This window comes from Harpia harpyja, chromosome 17 (genome assembly GCF_026419915.1).
Source record: "Harpia harpyja isolate bHarHar1 chromosome 17, bHarHar1 primary haplotype, whole genome shotgun sequence".
NCBI lineage: Eukaryota > Metazoa > Chordata > Aves > Accipitriformes > Accipitridae > Harpia > Harpia harpyja.
This window is the reverse complement of record NC_068956.1, coordinates 20,731,739-20,759,555: the sequence shown is the minus strand read 5'-3', so window position 1 is coordinate 20,759,555 and position 27,817 is coordinate 20,731,739. Positions and strand designations below refer to the sequence as shown.

General features: G+C 42.9%; 1 protein-coding gene across 2 annotated transcripts; it reads right to left on the bottom strand.

The window, feature by feature from the left end:
* Window positions 1-3,415: 3,415 nt before the first annotated feature.
* C17H11orf87 (chromosome 17 C11orf87 homolog) lies at window positions 3,416-26,513 on the bottom strand. Of its 2 annotated transcripts, none has more exons than XM_052812893.1 (2): window positions 26,499-26,513; window positions 3,416-9,332 (listed from the first exon to the last, which is right to left on the bottom strand). In XM_052812893.1, the coding sequence occupies exon 2, from the start codon at window positions 9,227-9,229 to the stop codon at window positions 8,750-8,752; it is 480 nt and encodes a 159-aa protein (XP_052668853.1). In that variant the 5' UTR covers window positions 9,230-9,332; window positions 26,499-26,513; the 3' UTR covers window positions 3,416-8,749. The 2 variants fall into 2 exon arrangements, with proteins under 2 accessions (XP_052668853.1, XP_052668851.1); XM_052812891.1 differs by lacking the exon at window positions 26,499-26,513 and adding an exon at window positions 9,775-9,891 and having other exon boundaries at window positions 3,416-9,368.
* Window positions 26,514-27,817: the final 1,304 nt, after the last annotated feature.

The following is a 27,817-nucleotide window of genomic DNA, read 5'->3' as shown; positions in this document are numbered from 1 at the left end:
CTAAATGAGACTCATAAGCCCTTCCTCACAAAACTGTACTGAAGAGTTTAGTGCCCCTGCATCCTTTGCCTTGCTGCTGGATGCTACTCCATTGCCCTCCCAGTGGTTGTTGCTCCCTTGTGATTCACTAACTCATTCACTATACATCCATGCAAGTGTACCATAACTTGCTTCAGAGTAAAATAAGTTAGTGAAGACCTAACAATGAATGCAGGTAAAGTGGTCTGGAATAGTGCTGGCAGCAGAGAGGAGACAGGAAGGCAAATGGAAACCTCCTCAAGATGAGAAGTTAGTCAAGCCAAGCTACTGCGAAGTAAATCCTGGAGATTTTCCTTACTAAATCACCAGTGCTAACCCAGCAAGATCTTTGTGTTTTCAAAAGTTGTTTTTTTCCATGCCTTACAGGATGGGAGCTGAGTGTTTTCTCTCTATTTTCCTGTTAACAGCTATTGCCATTGCAAGCTCACCGTCTCCATCAGTCTGAAGGAGCTGAATGAGGACTACGTGCTCAGGGAATCTGAATTCTTCCTCCTGGCCCCTCGCTGCAACAACTGGTGCACATTAGTGGAGAAGAAGCATGACCCTCTGATGGTGAAGTCCCCAGGCTATGAACAAATAAAGATCTGTTAACATGGTGTCTCTCAGAAGCACAGCTTTCTCACACAGATTACACCGTCATGTTGCTCACTTTGTTTTGACATAATTTGAGATTCTGCTTTCCAGAACATTAGAAAAAATTTCTGAAAGAAAACAGAAGATGCCTAGTTGGAGCATACCAATCTCAAGAGTTTCTCTGGAATCTGTAATATCTGAAGTTTTCATTTATAAAAGACATTACACCCAGATCTGATACCAAGAGTTGTGTGGTACTGTTATGTTTTCCTACCTGCAGGCATACTGGCCTAAGGAATCCGCCTTTATCCCTGCAGTATGGCTACAGTGCTATGCAAAAAGTAATACTAAAACCCAGCTGTCACATTTCAGCTACCTTTTCCACTCCTCCACTAGGTTCATCATCATCCCTTTACCCCAGGAGGAACTGACTTTAGAGAACCCCTGTCAGACAGGTAATGGCCCATATAGTCAGCTCAGTTGTAGAGGTATATAAATCCAGAATAACTCAAGTGGTGAGCAGAGATGTTTTGAACTTGCTTCACTGTAGATAGGTAAAAAGTCATGGCTGTCTCAGGGTTTACATGTTTCTTGCTTTCAGTTCAAATGCAATCATTGTTTACAGATTTTTGCAGTGACCCCATATGATCATCTGGACAGCTGTCCTCCTTTACACATTGCTGTTGCCAGATTGAACAAGCTCTAACACATGTGCTGGAAGTGAAGGCTCTCCTATGCTATTGCTGAGGCCTGTCAAAAGGATGGTTTAATAGAAACTGTATTTCTATAATGAAAACAAACAGACTTTAAACTGTTCAGCTGGAGTTCATCGAGAAGCAGAGGCTCACTGACTGATTTTTCTAGCTGAGGAGCAAAGTAAAAGCACCTGTCTAATAGCATTCAAGACCACAAATAAAGGAATGGATTGTGATAATCTGATTTAAAAGAAGAAAATGTGGACTGGGTTGTCAGCCATTACTAGACATTCAGTTGATCTTGTCTGTCTCACAGGTTTTACATATATATTTGCATATTAATACCCATATTATCACCACATCCTCTCATTTATTTACTCTCCCCTCTGTAGTAACTGATATTTTTCCTTACAGTGATGTTCTTGATATGAAAGAATGATGATTTCTCAGCAGTTTCAGCCTGTGGTCTATGTCTGGCAGCTTAATCAGGAAATGTGATGTTGTTCAAGAGCCAATGGACCATGTCGGGAAGTGTGCTGCGATTTCTCAGACTGTTTGAAGTCCAGCACTTTCTCAAAAGCTTCTGCCTTGTCGCAGAGATTTTGATACCATATCAATATGGTTGGGCTATGGGTAAATGCATGACAATGCTGGATCAAGATGAGGGCAAAGTCCTACAGTATCTTCGCAGAAATCAAACCAACTAATGACTTAAAGAGAGATATTTTCTAATGTCAGAGATAGGCTGAGATTACCCATCGGAAGGAAGAAACAAGCCTGGCCAACATAGTCCATCCTATGGAAAGCCCAACATGTCACACGTAGGTAACCCCCAGGTGATCCCAAGCTGTCCCCTAGAGGAGCTGGATACAGACTGTGAGTCAAAACACAAGAGAAATCCACATGCCCCAGAAATACTAACTGCAGCAGTCAAAAGTCTGATTACACTGGCAAGGGATGGACAGCCAGCAGGGAGTGAGATCTGGTGTCATCTTGAGCGTAGTCCAGGCCCCACTGAATTCAGGGAGGTTTTGCCATGAATTTCATTAGTGATGGGTTTACTCCCAAGAATTGTCTTTTCAAATATTCTTATTACCTTAGTCAGCACTCTGCTCAAAACCACACAAGGCTGTTTTCTGCATTGAAAAACAGTGTTATGAGTGATGAAATGGTAAAATAAACATCAGTTGTCTTGGCTCTCCTTCATAACACGTATTCCACTTCAACTTAAAAATTAAATTGAGCCTCTCAGTGTGACTGTTCAAGCATCTTGCCCATCCATCCGTCTCCCAGCTGTGCAGTGTACCATTTGGACCTTGCTGCCAAATGTAAGCACTTGAATAATCCAAGCCAGGTGATTAGCATAAAGGCTCTTTTAATTTGTATTACGGTATCAGTATTTTTGTAATGTACATGACACTTAATTTATTCACTTCAGGGCTGTATATTTGCAGGTTCCATGTCTTTGTTTAATAGATAAGTAAGTTATGTATCGCTTACTACATAAATAGCTTGGAAGCTGAGAGCCTCACAACATGAGTGACAGAGCCAGGAATAAAATGTAAAGGCGCTCGTTTACAGTCATGAATTCATCCTCCAGCACATGCTGCTTTTGTTGTATTATAGAGCTAATATTTTCTCCATTCCAACCTTCTATACTTACCCCTTATTTACAGTACTTGTAATCCCCTGGGATACTTTATTATTTTTAGATTACAAGATGTTTGAAAAGTTTTAACCTGTACTTTGTCATTGACTGTGTAGTAAGCAAAGCTAAAACCATAAAAGAAAGGCAATCTACCTGCTATGTGTGAGTTTTTTCAGAAGATTTTAGGTAAAAATTTTGCTTAATTGGAGGGGGTCTGAAAAACAGAGGACAAAGAATTACTGTGAAACCAACAAAACCTACATGATTTTGTTCTGCTGTACAATGTGAAATCTCTTCCCATTTGTATATGTGTATTTTGCAGTGCTTGCTTCACATTCTTTGTCCTCTTTAGAAAAATAAAATAATGAACAGATTTGCTCCATTTCAAGGAAGAAAACAACAAAGAAAAGCCAACTGGAACACCAGATTATGTAAATAAAGGCAATTTTTACTGTCAGTGTTCTGATCCAAATATTTATTTATTTCCTAACTCATACAAAATTGATGCTTGTGGAGGTATTGGGTTAAAAGGGTTGGAAAATGAATCTTCTAGTTATCCACAAAGAACATATAGTACCAATGAAGCAATGAAAACTTCTTTGATTTGAATAAGAAATATATTACATATAATTTACAGTAATGAGATCTAGTGTCATATAGAAAATGATGTTTTAAAGCAACGGTATCAGGAAAGACATTAATACTTGTCTCTGCTGTGGCTGGAATGCATTGCCCTTCACCCAGGTCCATCCAGTGGATGGGGAGACTTCACTTCCACAACTCCAAACGGGAAAGCTAACTATCACCATTGGCAGGCATTTCACCTGTTTGCTTGACAGACAGTCACCTCTCTCCTCAAGGCTCATACGCCATCCAGTTTTTACAAGTTTGTAACTCACTTTCTACACTATTGAGTTTGGCTGGATTCAGACCAGAGACCTACATGTAAAAGACTAAAAACAGAAGGAGGCTCTGTTCTACTAGAAATTTATTTAGCGATCAGATGGAAAACTTGGCTTCAGGGAAAAAAAGAGTTAGATACCAGAAAGAGATGACAGAGTCAGTCCTGGATAAATGCAGTTCTAATTTTTAACATAAATGAAAGAGTTATTAAAGATTTGTATATGAGGCATGCCAACTTCTATATAGATGAGAAAGGTAATGAAATGGTATCTAAGTCATTATAAATTTTGCTATTTACACAAAAGAGGAAAAAGAATGTTTCCTACTTCATTTTTTGTGTTTCCCTTCATATCTTGCATACTTATTAAAATGTAGGGTTTCAAGTACCCATAGAAAAAATACAAACGTGCAGAGAGAATAACCACTAGAAAGAAAAAAAAGCAACCAAGTCCTATGACTGGATTTAAAATAATTCAGTCCTGTCTAAAGAGTCAAGTCATGTTCTTTTTCCTCCCTACATAAAAGTTGCACTCATATTCATAACAATAGAAGAAGAAAAGCACAGTTGCTTCATAACACTGGACATAGCTTTCCAGAAACAAGATAGCAACTACTCAGAAATGCTATGGAAAATGTTAATCACATAGTAACTTGCTATTTACATTAAAGATAGTAGCCTTTAAAATTAATTAAAAATAAAAGAAAAAAAAAGAGTTTTTAGTCATAGGACAGTTTTGTCTATAATGTGGAGTCTCTGTTCTTTGCTTTTTGTCCAGCATTTCTTTCAAGATATATATCTATATATACAGATATATGTCTGAGAGAGATGTATCAAAAGCTAAAACATGTCTGGATGGAGAGCCTGCAAACTTCATCTGAGACTACATTTGCAGTAGACAAACCTCCACAGAAAAAAAATGCTGGAATGACACATTTTAATGAAATGACATTCCCTGTCCACGATCCACATAGGATCCATGTGGAAACCTAAACGCCTCAGTCTGTAGAAGCAGAGCTGACAGCAGCAGAGCGGGTTCCCCAGTGCTGCCGGGCTGAAGCATCCCAGCCCTCGTGGGATGCAGTGGTCTCCATCCCCTCGGAGACTGCCGGGACGAGTGAGGAGCAGGGCCAGCGGTGGTGATGTGGAGAGCTGTCACCATCCATGTGGACTACAGACGGGATCCAAGTCCCTTGACAGTCAGCGGAAGCCACTCCTGTTGATGCCAGCAGGAGCTGGACGAAGCCCCAGGGCAGCAGCAGGCTCTGAGGATGGGAACACCGGACGAGGCATCGCCGACTCTCCGATCCAGCCCCAGCGCTGCCACCACACCGCCCGGCAGGCTCTCTGTTTTCACTAGGACCTACAAAATAAGTCACTGCTGTCGTGCTTCTTCCACGGGATGACGGCTGCACTGGACAGGAACTGTTCAGCGCCACAGCACTTCTTATTCTTACACATGCAGGATGCTAGTGGGCAACCGGCTCCAATTCCAAACCAGGAAAATCCAGCTGGAAGATGTGCCCCTTAACAGAGAGAAGACTGTCTGTTCTTCCAGCAGTCAGCACTCAGCTGCCCGGTCTCCATCATAACTTGCCGAAACCAGTGCAAATTCACAGGAAAAAGAATGTCCACATCAAGAGGGTATAAATCCTTCTTTACGTACGAGAATGGTACAAGCATTTACCCAGCATCTCTATCAAATATCGTAGAAAAGGTTACACAAAAAATATTTAAATATATGGATACAGATACATACATATTACACTTGCATAAAATATGTATATTCAAAACCCTTTGGGCAATTTCACAGTTAGCTGAAAATGTATGCTTTAGAAATATGAACAATTTCCTACACTTTTCTAGTTTAAGTAGGAGGGGGGAGGGGAAAGAAGCATCAGCCTTATTAATACTGAATGCTAAGTGCAGAAGTTTAGCTGTAGCTGTAGGGTTTTGCAGCAATTGATTTGACAGAACCTCCAAGCATAAACTCTGTTTTAAAAATCCACATCTATTCCCTAGATTGCTTATTGTTTCATGAAAATGAAAGCCTACATGTCCTGCTTGTATCAGCTAGATCTCCTGAGACCGTTCAATTAAACCTCATAAGCTTGCAATACTTCAAGACAGGATCGTGTATTGGGAGTACGCATGAACCTTATTGCAGTATTTCTGGGCGATAATAGGAATTTATAACTTCTTGTATCTTGTATAATTTAACTTTAGAAATAAAAAAAAACCTTAAATGACACCACAAGAAGCTCACAGTTTTGAGAAAATTAAAGTCAGTATGAAATTTTACTTATAGACCACATAATTTACACAGATTTACATAAATACAGAGATATTAAAATATTAAATCAAAGCTAATTAACAGAGGATAGAGTTTTACATGATAACATATTTTAATTCCAGTTACATTTTTGCAACTACTTTTAGTGTCATGAGATTATATAAATAATATATATACCTGTATATCCATAATATATATAAAGATATATATATCTATCTCTCCATCCTTCTTTTTTTCTTCAAAAATAGGGCAATTTTATAACTGCAATGAGATGTGACAAGCAGTACACTTCTGGGGAATTATTGCATGCCTTGAGTGCATAAGGCAGAAGGAAGAGTATCTGACTTCAGACACTAAAGAAGTGGAATCATCAACCAGAAATGCACTGGAGTGATTTGAACATCTTATTGCTTTTATAAAACTCAAAACCATACACTGTTGTTTTTTCTTGGTTTTTTTTTTTTTTTTAAAGGCACAAAATAAAGGGGAAAGTAATATCTCTCTATTTAGTGGAGATCAACAATCAGGAAGCTCCATTACTGAACACTCTTCACTGTCCTAAATCTATTCCCTGTGGTGCAATACTGTGCTGCAGTTGCATAAGGAGGTTAAACACAAAAGTTCATGCATCCTTTATCAGGGGAAACAAAACAAAGCCAATTTCCTTGCCCAGCAACAACAAAGTAGCCATTAACATCCGATCATACCGGCTGGCGGTGAGAGTCAGCCATCGCTCCCATCAAACTGCAATGTGCAAAACACCACTTGGTCGCAGGTACGCTTGCCACGCTAACCTCAGCTGGTGGAGCAGCTCCTTGAGCTGGGTGATACAGTACTTGCCTAAAATGCTGGAGGCACGGATCCAAACTCAACAGCAATTTCCAGTCAGACCAGGCAAGACTGGAATGGGATAAAACTGGATAACAGAAACACTGCCCTGAAACCTCTGTATTTTGGGGCTATTGGAGGATTATGGAGCACTTCTGCCACCCTCATTCCCCGTTTTAAATTGGCTAATGGCATGCACTCCCGGCTTAGGGCCCCAGACCTCCTGGTGTGTGTGCCTGGGATTTTTCTAGCCTAACAGCCACCATGGGAAGCAAAGTACAGCAGAAAGGGAATAAGTGGATACAAAATATTAAAAGCTGTGGACTATTACTATCTCCTCAGATCACTTTGAATGCCAGGCTAGAAAGAAAGAAAAAAAAAAAAAAAAAAAAAAGAAATCCCTCAGGATCACTTTTCTTTGCTGTATTTTTTAGATGTTAATATGCACAGTAGAGGGCTGCCTCTGCTATGATATCACATTAGATGTTTCAAAGTTTGGATATGGCACTCTGTTAAGGCACCTTCAAGTAATGCTCATTGATTTAATCACTAAGCAAAGCCGCATTTTCTGTACCCGACGCTGCTTCCTCCAACACACACGGTACTAGCAGCCACTCACACCTGCCATCCACAGACAAAAAACTCCTGGTGCTAGCTAGGGAGAAACTACACCAGCCACTTCTGAAATAAATATCTGCCAGGGTTTAGGAGCGGACATTTTGCACAACTGTGTGGTTTGTTCCCCAAGAGGGGAAAGGGGAGAAAATTAAGTGTTGTCCGTCCCTAACTGTCTACTAGATTAGGAGGGTTAAAAATATGTATCAGCCTAAAAAAGTAGAAGCCAGCTCTGTACTGCTGCAGGATTACTTGCTGGGAGGCGAAGCTGTAAACACAGGCGTTCAGTGCGGGGTGCCTGGTGCAGAACTGGATTTGTTTCAGGACTAACAGGAGGTACAAGGACACCCTCCCCTGGGAGAGGATGGGCAAGTTACTGCACATCACCTCTCCCTGCCACACAAAACTGTACTGGGTTTGGGTTTCAGGTTTCATGGCATGGGGATGGGGATTGGGGGGGGGGCATTTGAAAATGAAGGGAGCTGAGGGGAGAGGAGAGCTCAGGCATCGCTCTGTGCAGACAGCTGGCTCCATCCCCCCAGACAGTGGGATGCTCAGCGCTGCAGCTGGGGGGCACGGGACCATGGGGCTGGAGGGCACTTGCAGTTAAGCCCAACTGGGGGTGGCCATTTCTACACAAAACAATATACAGTCTTGGAAAGGAGCAAGAGGGTGGGACAGGGGCATAGGTCCTAGCACAGAAGGAGAGACCAGGGTGGACTGTCGCTCTGCTCCAAGGGGACAGGGGGTCCCAAGGCACCCGCCAGACCTGCCTCTCCCCGCCCGCCACTCACCCACGCCCCAGCCCAGCCATGCAATGGTGACACAGGGTGCAGCGGGAATCCCGAGAGAGGGGGATCGTCCCGGTCCTTGGGATAATGTTGTCCAAGGAAAAGGGACCCCCCCCACCCCTGACCCTCTCCTCCAGGTGGACGACTTGATATTTGGTAGCTGTGTGCAGCTCCTTCTCTGGTAAAAAGACGCATCTTTTCCTCGCACAGTCAATGAGAAACGCAATGTAATCTGTCATGCGCTTGGATCATGGGCTTGTTCGTTCATTTGAATTAGCAATGTTTTCTTCTTCTTCGGGGACTAGAATAATCACTCGGGTATTTACAAACACCAACCAGCGCCTTTGCGAGGTCTCCCCCAAACCATCATGACAAAATCACCGTGTGCAGGAGCCCCGCACCAGCTGTGTCCAAACAAGCCCGTGGTTGCTGAGAGCTCGGGGCTGCCGTGGGAGAGGGGCGCTGGATCTCTGAGTCCTGGGGGGGTCTTCCCAGCCGGCTGTCTCTTCCTTGGGGTGCCTCTCCCTGCACCCCCGTCCCAGGGTGCTGGCGGCTGCTACTGCTGCTGCGGGTGCAGTGGTCCCGTTCATACTCCTCCTGAGCCTTTTGCATTTTCCGCTTCTTCATCTTCCTCTTGTGGATGTGGAAGGTGGTGAGGGAGAGGAGGATCAGGCAGAAGATGAGGGTGACCAGGACAATTAAAACCAGGGTGGATGAGAAGGACTGGAAGAGTTGACCCACTTGCGTGATGCAGGTGCTGCTGGTGTTTAAGGTGGCAGACGATGTCCTGTTCAGGAGACAAGGTGGCAGGGACAGTCTCAACTCCTTGGAGAGCTTGGCACTCATTGAGGAGGCTTCGGAAGATGAGGATCTTCCTCCCCTCTCTGAAGATGCCTAAATTGCAGTCGGTGCCGGGCTGCTGGCGGGCGCTCGCTGGAAATGCTGCCGGCTCAGCCTCGCCCTCGCTCTAAAGTGACAGAGCAGCCTGCAACGGGATCCGGACACATCAGCGCTCCGGGGCACCCACCCTGCGCAGCTCCCCCCTCCCCAAAACACCGCGCCGGCGGCTGCGGCAGCCTCCTCCCTGCGCCCCGCCACGGCAGCGCTCCGAGCGGCCCCGGCTCCCCGCCGGCGGGCGGCGGAGGGCTGGCGGGACGGGGACGGGGACGGGGCGTTGCGCCGCCGCACCGACTTCGCAAATTACTCGGCGCCCCGGGCGGCACCGCCCGGCCGCTCATCCCAACTAGTTGCCGCGGGAAGGGAGGGAGGGAGGGAGGGAGGGAAGGAGCGGCGGCCCGGCTGCCAGACCCCCGCACCCCGGCGCGGGCAGGCTGCCGACGCCGGGCGGGGACCTGCCCCGCGGTGCCGGAGCTCGCCCCGGAGCCCCTTACCTGCGCCGGCGGAGGCAGCGAGGGAGCGCCCGGGCGCCGCGGGCGCTGGGGGCTGCGGCAGCGCGGAGTGAGCGCGCAGAGCGGAGCCGCCGCCGCTTCGGGGAGCGCCGCCCGCAGCCTATAGCCGCCCCGGCCGGTGACGTCAGGCAGCGCGGCCGGGCCCGCTCGCCGCCGCCCCGCACGGCCCCGCGCCGGCGGAGGGAGCGGAGGGAGCGGAGGGGGCGGCGGGGGCGGCCCCCGCCCGGGCCTCGCAGGATCCGGCGGCCCCCCCCGGGGTCCCGCCGCCGCCCGCGCCCTCGGCGCCCCCCGCGCTGCCGCCGGCGCAGCCGGCCCCGCGCATCGCGCCGGCCCCCGCAGCGGTCCCGCAGCCCCCATCCCTCCCCTGCCCGCCTGACACACACACACACACACACACGCACGCCCCCCCCCGCTCTTCGCGTCCCCGGACGCGGAGACCGGCCCGTACCCCCTTCCCCCCAACACACCCCAAGGTACCGGCCGTCCCCATCCCCGTCTGCCGCGGCCGGCCCCGGCCCCGCGTCCCCATCCGCACGCAGACACGCCACGGCCGGAGCGCCCACGTCCAGTGACCCCCCCCCGGCTACCCCCAGCGCCTTCGCCTCCCGGCTGCGGCGTGCACCCACCGCCAGTCCGCCGCGTTCGCATCGGTGCCACGCCCTGAACGCCAGGCTCCCGCACGGCACCCCAGTCCCCCACGGCCACCCGAGCGCCCGTCTCTCCTCGCAGCCGGCGCGCCCGTCCGTTTCCCGTGAGGCCGGTGTGACTCTGAGGGAGCTAAGAAATGCCAGGGACCCTCGTACCAAATTGTAACAGGTATCACAGGCACGGAGGGGGATTTGTAAAAACTTGCCTTACCAAGGCTAAGTGTATCATCGCGGGTGTCTTCTTCAAGAGCAAACGGGTGTGAACTGGCCATTAATACATTCAAGGTAAAAATCAGGCGATTTCTAAACATCAGAGAACTTATGAGTTGAAAAATACTTCCGGCAGGGATAACGGGGCAAAAATAATAATTACCTTCAGGATGGAGCTCTTCGTATTTCCAAAAGGAGCAAAGCGATGTGGTTGTGTATGGTAACATGGGACAAGACCTGATGGCCCGGGAGATTCCTTCAGTCCCACGTCGTGTGCTCTGGACTAACCCCAAGCACTGGGAGCAGAGTTACTGTAAAGCCCTAACGTGAGTAGCAGGGCTTTAAGGAAATCCAGAAAGCATCAGGCTTTTCTGGTGGCCTGAAGCCACCTGAAAAGCCTGGAGGAAAATGTGTACAAGATGAGCTCTGACATGAGTTCAGAAAATCTTCATTCAAGAACAAAGATCTGTTGGATCTGTTGACCCTGATAGCCCAGAACCTGTCTCAGAGGTGGGTAGGAGCTGGTAAGCAGTGCATTTAAGCACGTGTTTCAAGATAGATTTCTTCTGTACTGCTTTTGTCTCTGGTAAATGCACCGCAGCTTGTGAACTTCGGCCAGTCACTGTTAACTCTGTGATTGTTCCGGAGAAAGACTTACACCGCAGGGTATGAACTATGTTCAACCCAGTTGGGATAGTCCCAATCATTTGCAAAGGGACTGCAACTTCAGGCTTTCTCTAAAACCAGAGGAATGGAGGTTCCCATTACTCCTTCCCCTCCCCAGAATGATACACTCTGATGCTTTAGAGAGGTGCTGCGGAGGCTGCACAGAGAGGTAGGAAGTTCAGTCCAGAACTGAAAGACAAGCCCTTGCCCACTCATTTACCCACTGCTCCTCTCATTCAGCTCCCTCAGGTGCATAGCCAGTGTCATTGCCCGAAACACACCTCCCCCATGCATTCTCAGCCCGGCATTCCTTGCACACATGCACACCCCCCTCTTGCACACCAGCCACACCTCCACATCCCTGCTGACATTATGCCTGCACCCCTTTCTTCCTCCGTACCTTTCTCCAACCTCCAACGTGCACATCTGAGGTCTGCATTAATGCGTGCTCTCTGCTGGCTGCCTTAGGGGAGAACACAACCACCACAGAATAAAACAGCAAGGCGACCTTCAGGCCATTCCCTCTTTCCTCCAACTACTCTCTGCAAAGCAGCAGCTGGGTGGGGGGCTGCAAAACAAGGTTGGGGGGTGCGGGGGCAAGTCGTCATGGCCTGTGCCACTGGAGAACACCTCTGATCCCACTCAGAAGCAACCAAGTGTGTGGTATAAACCAGTAGCACTGCGCTCCCCGACCAGACTCCACTGAATCCTTTAACCAAAACTGAAGGTGGGACAAGGATACCACTTAATCCCAAAAGCATGGGTGAGTTTGTGAAGTTGTAGAAACTGATCTGAGACTACCATTCAGAAGTTACCAGATGGTTAGAAATTTTGTTGGGGTTTGGTTTTTTCCAAAAAAAAAACCCATAACATAACACGAAAACACTGTGTATTCAATAAACTTCAAAGCCAAAGAATCTACTGACTCATGATGTGGTTATTGCAAAAGTTAATAGATAGGACTACTTAGTTATTGCACTAGAATATTTGACTATGTCTTCAGGTTTTACTTGTCAGAAGAGGCAACACAAAGCTACTGAAAGTTAAATTGCCTTAAATAAATTTAAAATCCCTTGTGTATTATTTTCATCTGCTGTCTTTTGCCATCTGACCAGTTGCCTTCCTCATGTCCCAAGCTACTTCTTCCTATCCCTCCTGCCCCTGTCCCTATGCACCCACCTTCACCCAGACCAGTGGGCTGAAATGCCCAGAATGATTCATGTATTTTTTACTTATTACTTTCAAAACGCTACTCACATTATTCCTTGCTTTCGGGATTAGCAAATAGTGAAAATGTGTCTTGTGTGTTAGTATGAAAATTATTCCAAGTATAAGGGTTTTCCTAAACTGTAGGAAGTGAAAGATGGGTCCAGGGAGTGGAGAAGGGCAGGGACCTCAGCAAATATTTAACTCTTTCCCTACAGTCTCAGCCCCTTTTCTGTCGGTGTTCATGTACAATTTTGGAATATTTCTGCTTCAGCTAAAAGAAATGAAAGGCAGAGGTAGTTTTTGCTCTTGCTGGCAGCTAATTTTACAATTTTTAATGAGAGAGACAGAAGAGAAGCATTGTGGAGAAGAGGGGAAAATAACTGTACTGTTATTTTATACTGTATATACCTTGGCATTCTGGTTCATACTGGCTGCTACTCAACCAAAGTATATGTATGCAAATACCCATGATCAGAATACAGGGAGTTTCAGAAAACAGGGGAAAGAAATATATATTGTTATGGACCAGTAGCTGTGCATTATTCCTTTGCTCTGATTAACTGATATAATTAGATTTGAATACAAAAATACAAAAAAGAATATATCGCCAATAGATAATGTGGTCATGAAAAACCCTTCCTTTATTTAGCATGAAAATAAAGGATATGATAACTTCAAGAGTGCCCTCTGTCAAGAATAAATTGCTCATTAGTTATAGTGAATTTCCCCATAGTATATATGCAGTATGACATTTATGGAGGTTAGGTTTCTTGCTTAAGCAGGATTGGCCGCTGTGCGATAGAGGATATTATATTAAGGGGATAGTTTTTGTCTTTTACAACAAAGTTTGTACTCATTACAACCTTGATAACTCCCAGTTTTCTCTGGATTCACATTGTTAAGAAGCAGACAGCATACATATTTGCAAATCCCCCAAATGGACTTTCGTACATGGATTTTTTTTTTAATCTGTTAATTAGAGAAGTTGTTCCTTCACAAGCTAATTCCTCGAACGCTGTATTAAAAGGCCCTTTTTCACCAAGGCAGTTGCCTAATGAGATAACCTGTCTGAGCAAAGACTGTTCATGTAAGTAAAGGTCTGATGGTTCAGGCCCTTGGCTATTAATGACCCTTCTTGAAAAAAAAATTTATTGTCCTACCACTGTTCAAATTTAGCAGTTGATTGCATATAGAATAATGCATGATCCCTTTCGCACCAAGATGGATGTCATCATTTGCCAGACAGACCAAGTACTCGATGAATGCCAATGACCCTCGTAATAATTTGCAGTCTCCCCATGGGATTAAGGCCATCTGTATAGAAGTCTTTTAGGACACTACATACTTCCACTACTATAGGTGAAGCCCAGTGATCTAAACATGGTCTGAAACCCTAGCACTGTAAATAGAATGAATTTTAAAAACAAAATAAAATAGATTGTTATTTCATATGCACTGATAGGTCACCTAAGATCCTGCACATGTAAACGTTTGTCTTGCAAAGATACTGTAAGTGTCCTTGAGAGATTTTGATTGGAAATAGCTTGACTATGGCTGACAACGCGGCTTCCCAGGCTACCCAGCTCAGAAGCAAATGTTCTTTCCTTCCTTCCTTCTTTCCTTCTTGCCTTCCTTCCTTCATTCTTCCCTTTTCTTTCTTTCTTTCTTTCTTTCTTTCTTTCTTTTTTTCTTTCTCTCTCCCACACCTTCTAGAAAAGGGTAGTCTGGGTGATGTGGGCTCACAATTACTTCATTCTCAGGAGATGATTCCTTATGAAGATTAAGGACAATTTTGCATATTCAATTTCTATTCTTACTTTAGAAAAATATTCTTTTCTTGTTCTGGTAAAGGAGAAACCTACCACATGGGAAGGTGAGAAGAAAAAAAAAAAAAGGATGTATGTGATGCCAACTGAGGAAGGTTACTAAGGTTTTGCTGAATTCAACAGGATGTTAAATGGCAGCAGGAGTAGAATACGGGTCCAGACTATGAAGAAATAAATAGACAATATTGGACATGTCTGACCGAGTACACAGATCTTCAGTTTAATTATAACAACAGAATTCTAAAGCTGCAACATACGTACATCTACTAATGAGTAGCAGATCTGGGTAAAACTAAGACAAAGGGAGGAAAGCAGGGCAGGATTTTATCTGTAACTGTACATTAAAAATGCTATTTATTTTTTCATTAGACAATACATTTTAGAAAGGCAGAATCAGAGTAATGACCTTTCAGATTTAATCTTTTTGCTCTTCTTAATAGTTTACAGAGTTTTCAGTGAATTCAGAGGAGCAGACTTCAATTATATTTTTTAAACAGAGAACTTTACTAGTGGTTGGTGAAACAAACTGACCATACCAGTGGATATCACTGAGAGAGAAAAAAGAAACTTGTATTGCTTAGACTGGAGAGAGGTTTAAGCATAATGATCCAGAATTTAAATGCAATTTCATGTTAACAGCCCCTCACCTGCTTCCCCTAACACAGTTTGAATGCATTTCAGAGCTAGTTCAACATACCATTCACTCCAGATTTTAATATGGGATAAAGCACTTGTTCAGTCAAATTCCATTTGCAACAGGGTCAGATCCAGCCCCGGAGGATGGTGGGTTTGTGCAGCCTCAAGGCTGCATCTACATCGTGGGATCCAGGGCACTTTCCCATCCCACCAGCAGGTGATAAGGGGGAAAATTCCAAGGGAGAGAACGAACCAAATAACCAGGTTATCCCATGGGCCAGGAAGAGAGCAGTCCTGACAGATGCTTGTATGATCCATCTGGATATTTAGACAAACTGGAACAGCAACAATGTGAAAGGGACACACAGGATAATGGTCTGGTGGCTGTTGTCTGCAGACAGGAGACTGGTAGAGAAGGGACTTGAATTTGGGTCTTTCTTCTCCAGGCAGCGCATGGCTCAGCCTGAGACAGGAGATTTTCTTGTTCATTCCATGCACATAACAACCCTCCCGCTCCCTGTAACATCCTGGCTTTGTTCCAGGGAGGAAATCTGAGAAAGCTGGGAAAGTGTAATGGATGACAAAGCCATTTACCTTCAGCTCTACCAGAAAAAATCCATGCTCAGTCAACTCCAGGCTCACTGCGCTGTTCATCAGTGAAGTACATTGCTCAAATTTTGCCCATGGCCTTTTATAATCCTTTTTTTTTATCAACTACTATGTGAAGAAGGAAGCTAGTAGCATTCGTTACTATTCTCTTCTGCTCTTATCTCCTGGGCCCTAAGCACTTGAGAGACCCCTGGTTTTATCCCCACTTTCTGACTATCACAATAGCAAAAGAAATCCTGATACCAGCTACTGGAAATACCTTCTTCTCATGTTGTTGCATAGCTGAAAGCCTTTGTGGACAGCCCTGTTCTTTTGACCTGTCTGTCAACCTGCTTGTAGCCAGGACATTAACAAGCGACCACCTTCTGTAACACTCCTCTTACAGAAATTTGAATTCATTTTAGAAATTTTATTTAATCATAAAACTAATTCTTACTAGATTTATACTATTTCAGCCTTTTTCTTCTGAGGGTGTAATTTGGAGGAGGGAGTAAAAGAATATTAATTTTTAATTACAGGATCATCCCCAAACTTCATAAGCACAAAATTTCTTTATGCTTGTATTTTCTAAACTAAGATCAGAAACGTGAATGTCTTATTCTGCAAGGTACCATGACCTGTAGTTAAATCCAAACCAGGATACAAGCACAAAGGTAAAACTAAGTATGTCACTAATTGCTTGTTGGATTGGATCAAGCACCTTTCAGCAACAGCCCCTTGCAGGCATTTCTTCCCCTCTTTCCCAAAAACCCATGTGGCAAATGGAGCTGCCCCAGCTGCAAAAGGGATGATCTCTTCCATGGTGAGGGGCCTCCGTCTTCAGTGATGGTATGATCAGCTTTTAAAAGAGAAAAGGCTCTAACAGACAAATGAGCTCAAGGTTTTCACTTCGTTATTTCTGGCATTTACCTGATATGATGTAGGATGTGCTTCTGAATAATCCATTTGTACAAAAATAACATCATTCATCTTAGAAGTGCTTATTTTCCCAGTGATATCAGCAAGAAAGCAGTTGTGTTTTCAGTTTAAACTTGCTTCACCACGGTGTATTAGACTCTACTGGAGAACCATGTAATCGCTTATTACTGAACCCTTTGTTTTTCTCTCTCTCTGTCTCCTTCTGCAAAGTTTTGTTATGCTGTTCCCCGTGTCATGTCTGAAATCAGACTGAAAACACTTTGGGAAAGTAACTGAATTATCTGATTTTTATCAGGAGATGCTCTGAGAGAACATAAAGCTCTCTCCAAAATAAAATAAAACCAACTGCAGCAGCATCTGGAAATAAGGAGAAAATATCAATGTAATAAACACTCAACAAGAGTGACCAGGTTTTTTTAAAGACCTACAAGAACATATTTGGATGTAGCAATGTTCTTGCATGATAGCAGGAGGTTTTTTAGCTATTTTGCACATATTCAAAGAAAGTATTGATGCCATAACTTTTCTCTGTGTACTTATCTAAGATGTGCCTGTAGCATATAGAACTGGGCAGAATCCTACGTATAGACATTCTTTCCTGCTAGCACTGCCTCCTACTTCTGACCTTCATGGCTCAGAAGTAAAAATTAGGTCTCTAAATAATTGCTATGATGCAAATATTTTTGCTTGCCTTGAGAGGCCCAGGATATAGTTTAGCTAACCCACCTCTCACCACTTTTGTAGGTCATGCTAGAGTAGCATCAGTGTGAAAAAAAGAAGCTTGGAAAGCAAAGGGAAGACTGAGTCTACAGAACAGAAAACAAAAGAATAGGCAAAAATGAACATGACAATGCATTTTATACAATGAAGAAGAGCAGGTGGAACATAGGAGATACAGTGTAGAGGTGACAATTGTAAATAGCTATTATTTGGGGAGCAACACATAACAGTGAGAAGAGAGATTACAAGAAATGGAATTACATAACTGAAAATTATACAACATAAAAATACCATTTGTCATTACAATCACAGGCCTACAAGGACCTAATGCTAAATGCAGTTTCAGCTGCTCTAGTTAGAGACATATGTAATAATCCTTATGAGAATGCACATTTAAAAATTCTGTAAACTGTGATAGCATGAAAAAAATGTGAAATGCTATTAGCATGAAAAAAATGTGAAATGCTATAGTATTTCTCATATATATATATATATATATATCAATCACCTGCCACTTTCAATGCTATGAATTCCTTTCCAGTCTGTCGTATTTACTCCACAAGTTTGAGAGAGTTGGACATTTACCACAAAGTGTATGTTAAAGTATGTCATAAACTCTCAGGAACAGGTACTAGGAGAACGAGATGTCTTCCTAATGAGGGGAAATGTAGAAACACAGCTGAGATAGATAGAATAAGAAGCTATATTGCATTTAGTCTTTTCTATGAAAAGAATAACAGAGAGGGAAAGAAAAGAAACAAAAGGAAAGGAAGAAATGAAAGAAAGGAAAGAGAGGGAAAGGAAGGAAGGGAGAAAGAGGAAGGGAGGGAGGGAGGGAGGGAGGGAGGGAGGAAGGAAGGAAGGAAGGGAGGAAATACACCATAACTTGCCTAATAAAGTGGTTAGGAGACCTGGAGGTCCGGTTTATGAGCAAATGGATAGGTCATTAAAGAATAATTAATTAAAGATCAGCCTGTAAAGTGCCAACATGGCACAGAACAAATGTTGTGAATTGCAACCTTGTTAGTACAGAAAACTAATGAAACAAATTGCACAACTAGGATTTTTTCTCCACAGTTGTCAGATATATAGGGATTGTGTATATGACTGCTGTATCCACAAAACATAGCATTGAGAAATTACCTTGAAAGTGATCTTGTTTGCTGAAACGAACAAGCATTTTTTGTTTTATAACTGGGGCAAGCAGAAGGTAGGAAAGGAGGCTTTGTATGTTTATTTTGGGGATCTATTTCCTTGGAAAGGTAGACTTTTAAGGAAGTATGGATTTCTACAATGATTCACCAAGAACTGAGTTTTGCACCTGTAGGCAAGCAAACCACCAGCAGAGGATAGGATTTTTACAATGTAGTTAATGGAATGACAAAGGTATCCAGAAATTTGTTATTTAAAAGAATAAGAAGGAAAAGGAGAAAGAGAAGAAGAAGAGAAGGAAAAGGAGAATCCACTATTTCTAAATGTGTTTGGAATATCACTATTTGGCTTCACAGAAAGCAATAAGTATTTCAGGGTGACTATTCTCAAGTCTTTCGTGTGTGTGTATAGTGTTGGTACATAAACATGATATATTAATGATTGGCAAGGAAATTATTAAAAATTATTAAACAAAATATTAACTTAAAAGTTAATAGAGCTTCATTCTATCCACAAGTTCAGGTCTAACAAATGGGAAGGTTGTGTGGACCTTTCAAGTCTAGCTGGGAATGGGACACTGTGGAAAAGGAGTAAGTGACTTAATTACACAGGAGGGATGAAGAATGTGCTAAAATTAGGATGTCTCACTGTGCAACAGCAGTTTGGCGGGAGGACAAGGGCCACTGTTTATCAGAAAAGCTGAAAGGATGTGCTTGTGGTAACAGTTGGGATAGATACCTAGCGAATATTTCTGCAGCCCTAAGAACAGGCAACATGGCTGTCAAAGCAAAGGGCTTGGCTCTGTGAAGGACTGAGCTCCCTAACTTTCAGACACTTAAGCCCTTGAACAGAACTGCAGCAGATGGCATTAACTGCTAGCGCCCTTCATACAATGACTAGGAAAACAAAGTGCCACAAAAAGACCAAAGAAGCCAAGCACACAGTATAGGAAATTTGCCAAGAAATGCCTTTCTTTAGCCTGACTGTTTAGGGACTCACCCTGAATGTAAAACCTGAGTTCTGATCCATGTTCAAAAGGCCATTTATGTATTATATGTGAAGTAGTTCTTGGATGAAAAATACACAGAGTCCGAGAGAACTGGATGAAAAAAAAGTGACACTCTGCTCCTGCTTGAATGTCCTGTTTAGGAGATCAATGACTGAGGGAAGAGAGACTGGAGATTAGAATTTAGTTTGCAGGATCATTAGCATCTAGAAGTGGGAGAAGCATGGTGCTCTTTGAAAAGGTCAGCTGGAATCCTCTCTGGATGTGAATCTATTCATCGGAGCAGTAGACAGAGACAAGGATATGGGCTTGGGTGTCCGTACAGCTTCATCGCTAGCATGCCTTGTAGCACAGTTTGGGCCTGTGATGACTAGCACCCTCACAAACAATGTGCCACCATAGTGTTGAGGCCAAGGACTGTTCCCAGCAGATGTTAGGGACAAGGTGCACTGGAGAGGAGAGTAAGGAAAGAGCTTGATCATACAAGGTCACTGGTGCTCACTAGTATCAGTCTAGCTTGTGATGTTAAATGTCCTCTGCTAGTAGTGGCCTTGACTGGAGTCCTATACAATCATGATGTCTTATTGAGCATCTTACAGTTCTTTATGGGAGGACCATGCTTTCAGTTCTCAGGGCATCTTCAGTTTCTCCCAGGACTATATCTTGTGGTCTTCTGAGTAACCACTCATTTCAATTTTTATTTTTTATTTTACTATTTCTTATGACGTTTGATGACAGAGAAGCAAAGGAATGGGATGCTGGTAGTGGGATGTTCTGAAGTTAAGCTACCTATGTTTAAGCCAATGAAGTGATTAGATTGTCTTTCCAGGTTAAAACAGTCCTGGAGAAGGAGAAAATGAGGTTTAACTGTCTAGTTCATGAAAGTGTCATCATGTTTTAGCTGAGCACATTCCTGTGCTTCATATCAGTCAAAATGTGTTCTGATTTAAAAAAAAAAATTATTTGCAAGTAGCTTTAACTTGATTTAGTCATCACATATGGTATTTTCATGTTAAAAAAAGACTAATTAATAACAGCTGTTGTTTAAAAAACAGCTACTTTACAGAAGTACATTTCTCCATAGATTTCCATAACGATTTTTACTATGACTACAATAGGACACAACCTAAATACCTAAATACTTCATTGCTTGATAGACTAAGCTTCATTTGAGCTGTTCCAGTCTATTATGCAAATTGTATCATATTAAACAAAATTTATTGATACTTATTTAATTGGAAGGCGACAGCATCTCTTATTAGCTACTTAAAGCCAGACCAACAGCTGAAAAATATTAGTATGACAGCTATACAAACAAAAATCTTGCAAATCGAAAGAATCCTGCTTATTTGCTGATATTTTACACTGAACACAATCCGTATCGCTTCAACCCACAAATAACAATCGTGTTAGTGAGTAATTAAAGCAAGTCAGGACAATATTCTATTCCCAATTCAGCTACTGACTCACAGTGTGATTTTGCTCACTTACCACCTATAAAATGGAAAATGTGGTAATGATAATGACAGGGATAATAATACCTACATAAAAGAAGTGCTAGGAATCTTAATGTTTGGAGAGAGCTTTGAGATAGAGCTGCTATATAAACACAAAGTATAATTAACAAGGGACTACAAGCTTGCACAATTTGTAAATTCTTTAGGCTTTTAAAATTAAAGGCAGGTGAACTCTGTATATCTGAGAGACTGCAACTCCTCTGTTTTAAGAGCTTATTTGGGAAATCGTTACGTTTCACAGTTGCCATTCCATTGTATTGGACTGAGGCTTTTAAGAAGACATAACTATTTGCCAGTCATTAACATGAGAAACTTTAAAGGCAGTTCAAAATAATCTTGTCACTGTGACTACTGGCTACAGCTTGTCTTTTTGTATCCTTTTCTTTGTAGATATGTGTAACAATGCATTTATATGAAAGGCAGGAGAACATGAGCATGTGAACAAGGAGAAAAGTTTCAGTGCTTTAGTGAAAGCTGAATTCCTGAGGCATGGGTGAACTTAGAGTTTTTCTTATACTATAAATCTACCCTGCCAGAGCTTCTGGAAATGGTCAAATATAACCCCAATGATCATTTTCCTGACCAGTGCAGATGTTCACTCTGAGCACAGCGATATTCTTCCGCTTGTTAAAAGCCTCCAGAAATAATGGATTGCATTAGAACAGAAACCTAGTAAAAATATGGATCAGATGATACTTTGGAAAGGTGAAGTGTCCCTTGCTGAAAGGCAAATGAAACAGTAACTTACCTAATATAAGCAACCAAAGTTAGAATAACAAAAAGCAAATATACAGATTACAGATCTTTGGAGACCACAGCACAATCTTGTTCTGCAAAACAGGTCAAAGGCATCTGCAAAGGTACAACGGTCTCTTTCTTTTGTATAATCAATTAGATTTTTTTTAAACAAATTAAATCAGCTAAAAAAAGAACAGTCTGTAAGTAATCTTTGTGTGCAAACAAATGGTTAGTGCAGAGGAGCAGCAAAAACATCTTCTATTAATAGCTTGTTTTGTAGGAAAAGATTAGACAGGACTAAATTTGTGTAAAACTGGCAGACTACAGGATCATGAAGAGTGAAGTAATAATAAAAGTGTTTGTGTAAGCATACATTATTCTGAAAGATTTTCCAGTGCGTGACATTACAAATCCATTTCTATTTTCCTCAAAAACATAGCAAACTCTCAGACCATCATAGGATGGAAAACGTTTTAAGTCAAGGCCATAAGAAAACTGTTTGACTTTTCTAAGCTAGTTATATTTCATTATTATTAAGTATGTTACGATGTTAAAAGCACCCATCAAGTCAACATCATGATACTGAAACATTAAAGAGGGATCATACTCTACAAGAACACGATTCAATTAAAGAACCAGTGAGGTAAAGCAATTTAATTAATGCCACAGAAAGGGTCGGTGGCAGAAGAAGAGCACCCGCTGGATTGCAGTATCTGTGATGTAAATACAGAGTATAAGGACAACACTTGCATCATGAATTGGTAGGCCAGCCCAAATCTAAAAGAGCTTATAAAGCTGTGAATATTTTGCAACCAACCTAGCTGCCCTGCCATGTTAGTTTTCATTGCCCCGCTTGTCTCTGGATAGTCAGGTCACTGCAGTGGCATCCTCCTCATTTCACGAGAGTGGGTTGGCTGGCAGAGCAGTCCCCACAAAGGTACATCTCCATGCCATTATTTAATATTTCAGCGATGGAGAGCAGGTGGTGACAGGGAATAAATGCATAGGGTCCCAAGGAGAGTCAGAGGGAAGGAAGAACAGGATGGGCAGCACGCACAGCACTCGATTTCTCCCTGCTGAAAGATTTCATTTTGTGACAGAGTCCAAAAAAAGCTCACATTTGTGTAGAAGAGAACACAATGAAAGAGAACACAAAGAAGAGATTGCTGCAGCTTTCCTCTTTAAAAAAACATTTAATAAATCCAAATATTATTAGGCAATGACCATGTGTCACTGAATAACAAAGATCAGGAGGAAATATAGTTTATGGAGATGTTATTCTGTAGCTGCCTGTTGTAGTCTTTCCTGAACATCTGTATGAACTGCTCAGCACCAGTCTTAGCGACAGGCTAGATATTGCATGGATGAGGGTTGTTTTTCTGTTCTTAATTGAGCAGAAAGTACTGCATGTCTCTGATTTGTTAGCGACATTACTGGGGAGCAGGATCTTGGGAGAGCTTTCTGAGGACAGCAAATCGAATAAACCCAGACAGAACTGATGTAAAACATGAAATGTAAAAACACAAAACTTTCGTGGATGGAAAAGAGCCGTTCATGATGTTGTCCTAAACATAATGTTTGCCAGGATTTTTGCCCACTGATTAGTGAGGACCATGGGAACACATGAGGACCCCCGATCCACAGTGTTAAGAGCAGCAATTCCCTTATTTGTACCTGACATAAGAGGTCACATAATTTGCTCCTCAGAACTCTTTCGCCATTTTTGGTTTTCTGCTTTAAAACCACTTTGATGGGTACTTCTTGTAACAACGAGGAAATCATTCCTTTGCTTCCAGAGACAATCCAGAAACACAGAGAAAGGTTGCAATGAAGGCTACAGAGACTGCTGTGAGGCCATGTCCGATGATTGTTTCATGCTGTATTGATCCTGGCACTGCTCCTCTCAGCTCAGAAAACGGCAGATTTCCTTTTTTTCAGCTTCATTTTGCCATGACCCTCCTTGTCTAGGAAAAGCTGAGTAGGAGGCACAGAAGTATCAGTGTCAATGGAGCATGTTCATTTGTGAGGATGCCTGGGCAGCATCCAAAAGAGCATAGTCAATATTTTATGAAAAAAAACCTTTACACAAGAGTCATTGTCCCTTCTTTCTACCCAGGCTGGTGCTCTCCTTTTACCTTATCACAGCTCAGTTATTCTTGCTGCAAGCCTCATTCACCTTCTTCCTAGTGTCTTCAGCAGGCAGCCTGCCTGACTGCTCCCATCCTCCTTTACCGTGCTACTGCCGAGTCTCCTCAGGAGTTTCCAGGCCCTGTGTCTGAGCCCAAATCCCTGCAGTGTGAATGGGAGAGCTGTGTAGGCTGGATGTGTCATGTGTCCGTCACTGGATCTCATACACGCTCCAGTGATAATCTCTCCACTCGGAAAATTTTGTATCTGAAGCCTTGGATACACTTCAGATTTGTTGAGCTGTAGAGGAATAAGGTCTGTGATTTCAAGACAGCAGAGTCAGATTAAATTACACTGGGGCATACAATTCATGCAAATGGCATATATGCACTCAAGGGAATATTAACTGTTTTTCCAGCTGAACAATGCAGACATAGTGTGTTATATATGGTCTGGTGTAGGTGAAAAACGTCCTAAAATGCTGATATCCAAGAAAAAGCATTGAAAGCATAGCTACACAATTTCAGATTCCCATCGTGGCTAGCTGAAATGCATTCTCAGCTTCTTGTCAGGTTTCGAGGCCAGCTGCCCGGGGGGTTGCCGAGCCTCCAGTGCAGTGCTGCTCTTGCACCTTTAACTAACATTGTCATTACAGAAAAACCATTTGGCATATTTCTGCATAAGTGACTAAGGGGTCCAAGGATGTTCACTCACTTGTTCTTCAACTCTAACAACTTTATTCTCTGAAAACTAAGTTATTTCTCTTCTTTTTAGCTCTTTGCAAATGTGTCCTGGTGATCTATTCTGCCTGGGCTTTCTTCCCCCAGTGACCCGTCTGGTTCCGCTGCCCTGCAACAATATCAAGATTTCAAATGAGCAAATGAACACCATTTGTACCACCATATTCAGGTTTCTCCATCTTTGCTTTGCACTGCCTGCTCATCCCTCATATCCTAAACATAAGGCAGATTTCTCAGCGTCTTCGACTTACTTCCTTTACGGATGGTATTTCTCAGGTTGTCAGTTCCACATCATCTCCAAATCCGCACATCTTGTTCTACATTTCCTTCTGTAAGATAACTGCTATCTCCTATATATAGCAGAAACAGAACAGGCTCAACATATTGCCACTTGTCACGCCTATCCCACTGTCTCTCTCTACCCCTCTGTCCCATTTACCATCTCTGGTTCCTGTTAACAAACCAGCTGAGCATTTCATCATCGTGTTCATTTGTTAACCTTACAGATTACTCTCTCAGTGGGCACTGAAACCTACCCAGAAGTCCTTGTGAAGGATGCCCACACATTCACCCTGTTCCATTCCCACTTTCTCCACCTGGGAGAGATTAATCAAGATGGCTAAGTTTGAACTTCTTTTATCTGCCTGTGCTGAGAGTCTCCAACCAATCTGTGTCTGTCCAAGTGTTCGCTATTTGTCCCTCACCAGCTTTCCTGAGTCTTAGAAAGAAAGCCAGGAAAAGGATCTGTAGTTACCACTTCTTTTGAACTTTTTTTTAATTTGAGAAGCCCAAGTAGGTATCTCTGTTCTCTAAGTGCAGTAGGCTCAATCTTCAGCTGGCATCAGATCAATAGAGCTGCACTGTTTTTAGCCCAGTGAAACTTTTCTGTGTCTTCGGCTGCTAGTACACCTATCACTGTATAATCTGAGATCTGTGAACAGCTCATAGCACTTTAACAAGGTACCACTTGATACTGAGCGTACACATGCTCCTTGCTGAGCTGAAAACCAACATGCACCAGCTTCAGTTCTGTGAAGGTGGTTTGAGTTAACACGTTTTTATCTTACAGACAGGGAGGGCTAAGGGCATGCACACATACGCTTATGAAGACCCAGCAGATGAACGGTAATTTATTAAGTGGCAGGACCCAATCACATTCAATTAGTGCCTGTATTTTATAAGCAAAGCACTCTGTCTCTTCTATTTCCATTGGGAAATTTAAGTCCTGTCCCAAAGTGCCCTCCTGGAGTTTTGGTTGGCTCTGGCTGTGTTTCTAATCCTTCAGTCTTCATAGATTTTAACCACTGCAGGCTACTTGAACACACATGGCAGACAGCATTAATCCTCTGTTTTGCTTTGGTTTTAATACACTGTTCTCATACAGCTTTCTCAGCAAAACCTTTTACCTTTGGGTACTGGAAGATACAAACGAACACCCTCTCTGAAGCGCCAAAGTCTGTGCTTGACTGCGATGCAGCAGCGACAGGAACAGGGCAGGCACTTTAGTTGCCTTTTCTGTCTACAAACATCAGAAATTTCACAGGTGACTGTCTGTAATGGAATCACAAAACATGTTCATGGTGTGTCAATTTACGCATGTACTTAGATTATGGGGTTTTTCCTACTGTAGGTGAGGCCTTATTTTTCTCCCAGGAAATCTTAGGAGTGCTCCAGATAATACAGGAAGCCTTATTCTCTGCATCTGCTCCTCCTAGGTGCAGTCTGAAGGAGACTGCTTAGGAAACATACACAATTGCATTTTGGATGCCCACAGAATATACTGTAAACAGGATCTTCTTCATGATGGGAACGCAAGTCAGACTGTACCCAATGGGCAGAGCGAGGGAGAGGGACACTTTTTTTGGCCTCTCCAAGTCTGACCTTGCTGGAGACGAACCTGGTTTCAGGCATCTCAGCGTGAGACCTGGCCGCTCAGAGCTGATCCTGGGCACTGCCTGTAGCTACAGAGGGACAAATGGTTGAACAACTGCCGGCTCAGCTCAGGCTGGCATTTCCAGGAACTTTAAGCTGTGGACCATTTACTGTATACCAGGCTACAGGATTTTCACCTTCCTTGTTGTGGGAGCAACATTAATTCTCCTGGGAATGCTCCGGTCCACATTGTGATAGTCATTTTACCTGAAACGTTTTTTCCTTGTTCTGGTCACTGGTGTCTGTTAGATTTCAGAGGTTTGATGGGATTTACTGGGAAATATAATCCTGTCAGGAGACCATGCTGCCTGTTGATTTTTCCTAAAGAATTTTTGGGGTCTCCCCCTACATGTGTACATATGTGATCTCAGTTATCTGCATTTAAAGCAACTTCTGGAGGCTCTTTGTTTACTCACAGTCCTCTAGATGTTTTCTTAATTGGTTGAATCAGTTTTCATATTTGTGGAGCCTGAAATATTTTTACCACTTTTCTTTCCACTTCTGAAGATAATTTGGAAGTTACTTCCAAATGTTCATTTTATAAGCTGCTGTTATACACTTATCTTAAGATATATCCTATTTTATGTATTGTTGTTTATAACCTCTTTGGAAACTTAAACTTCAATATATTTGCTGACCAAAATGCATTTCTTCCTGATTATAAAATACATATTGTTTTACAATGCTAGGATTACTCACATCTGTTGGGCTCTGAGCAACTTAGCAAGATTAAAGGAGGAATCAGATTTTTATTTGCACAAGAAGTATAGCCAGGGCTATAACAGTTAATGCTAACATTAGCAGGGGGGATGTTAAATGTCATGTCTTAAAACAATCTAGCTTTCAGAGATTAGAATAATACCAAATGTGTGGGCCATATGATCCGCCTACTGCATAGTTCATAATGCTTACATCTGAATCACCTCATACCGCTGTCTGCAGGAGACTGACAATAGATCTGATCCCTGTTCCCAGCCTTTGTTAGGATCCAACTACGTCTTTAGAAAAAGCAGTACATGCAAAACCACAGAAACAGTGCAAGCAACTTCTGCTCTTGTTGCACCTTGCCCCCTCTCTTGCAGCACAATCCACTTAGCTGAAGTCCACTGACACAAATGGGCCAGAAAAAACTCCCAGACTGGCAGTCTGAGGTAACGTCTGTGTATGACTCTCTGTTTTTGCCTGTAAGAATATGTTGCAAGGATGCCTGTGGTTAACATGCCCTATGGTAGCAAAAAGAGTTTATTTCTGTTTTGGGAGGAGACCTTTGAACTGCCAATTGATAATGCAAAGGAAATGTTACAGCCAGTTAGTTAACTTCCTTTGACCTTGGTTTCAACACAGAGGAAAATATCTGGATCTGATCAGCCAA

Bases quoted from the DNA above. Each gene is read 5' to 3' on its own strand.
- C17H11orf87 (XM_052812893.1), bottom strand. From the start codon at position 9,229: ATGAGTGCCAAGCTCTCCAAGGAGTTGAGACTGTCCCTGCCACCTTGT.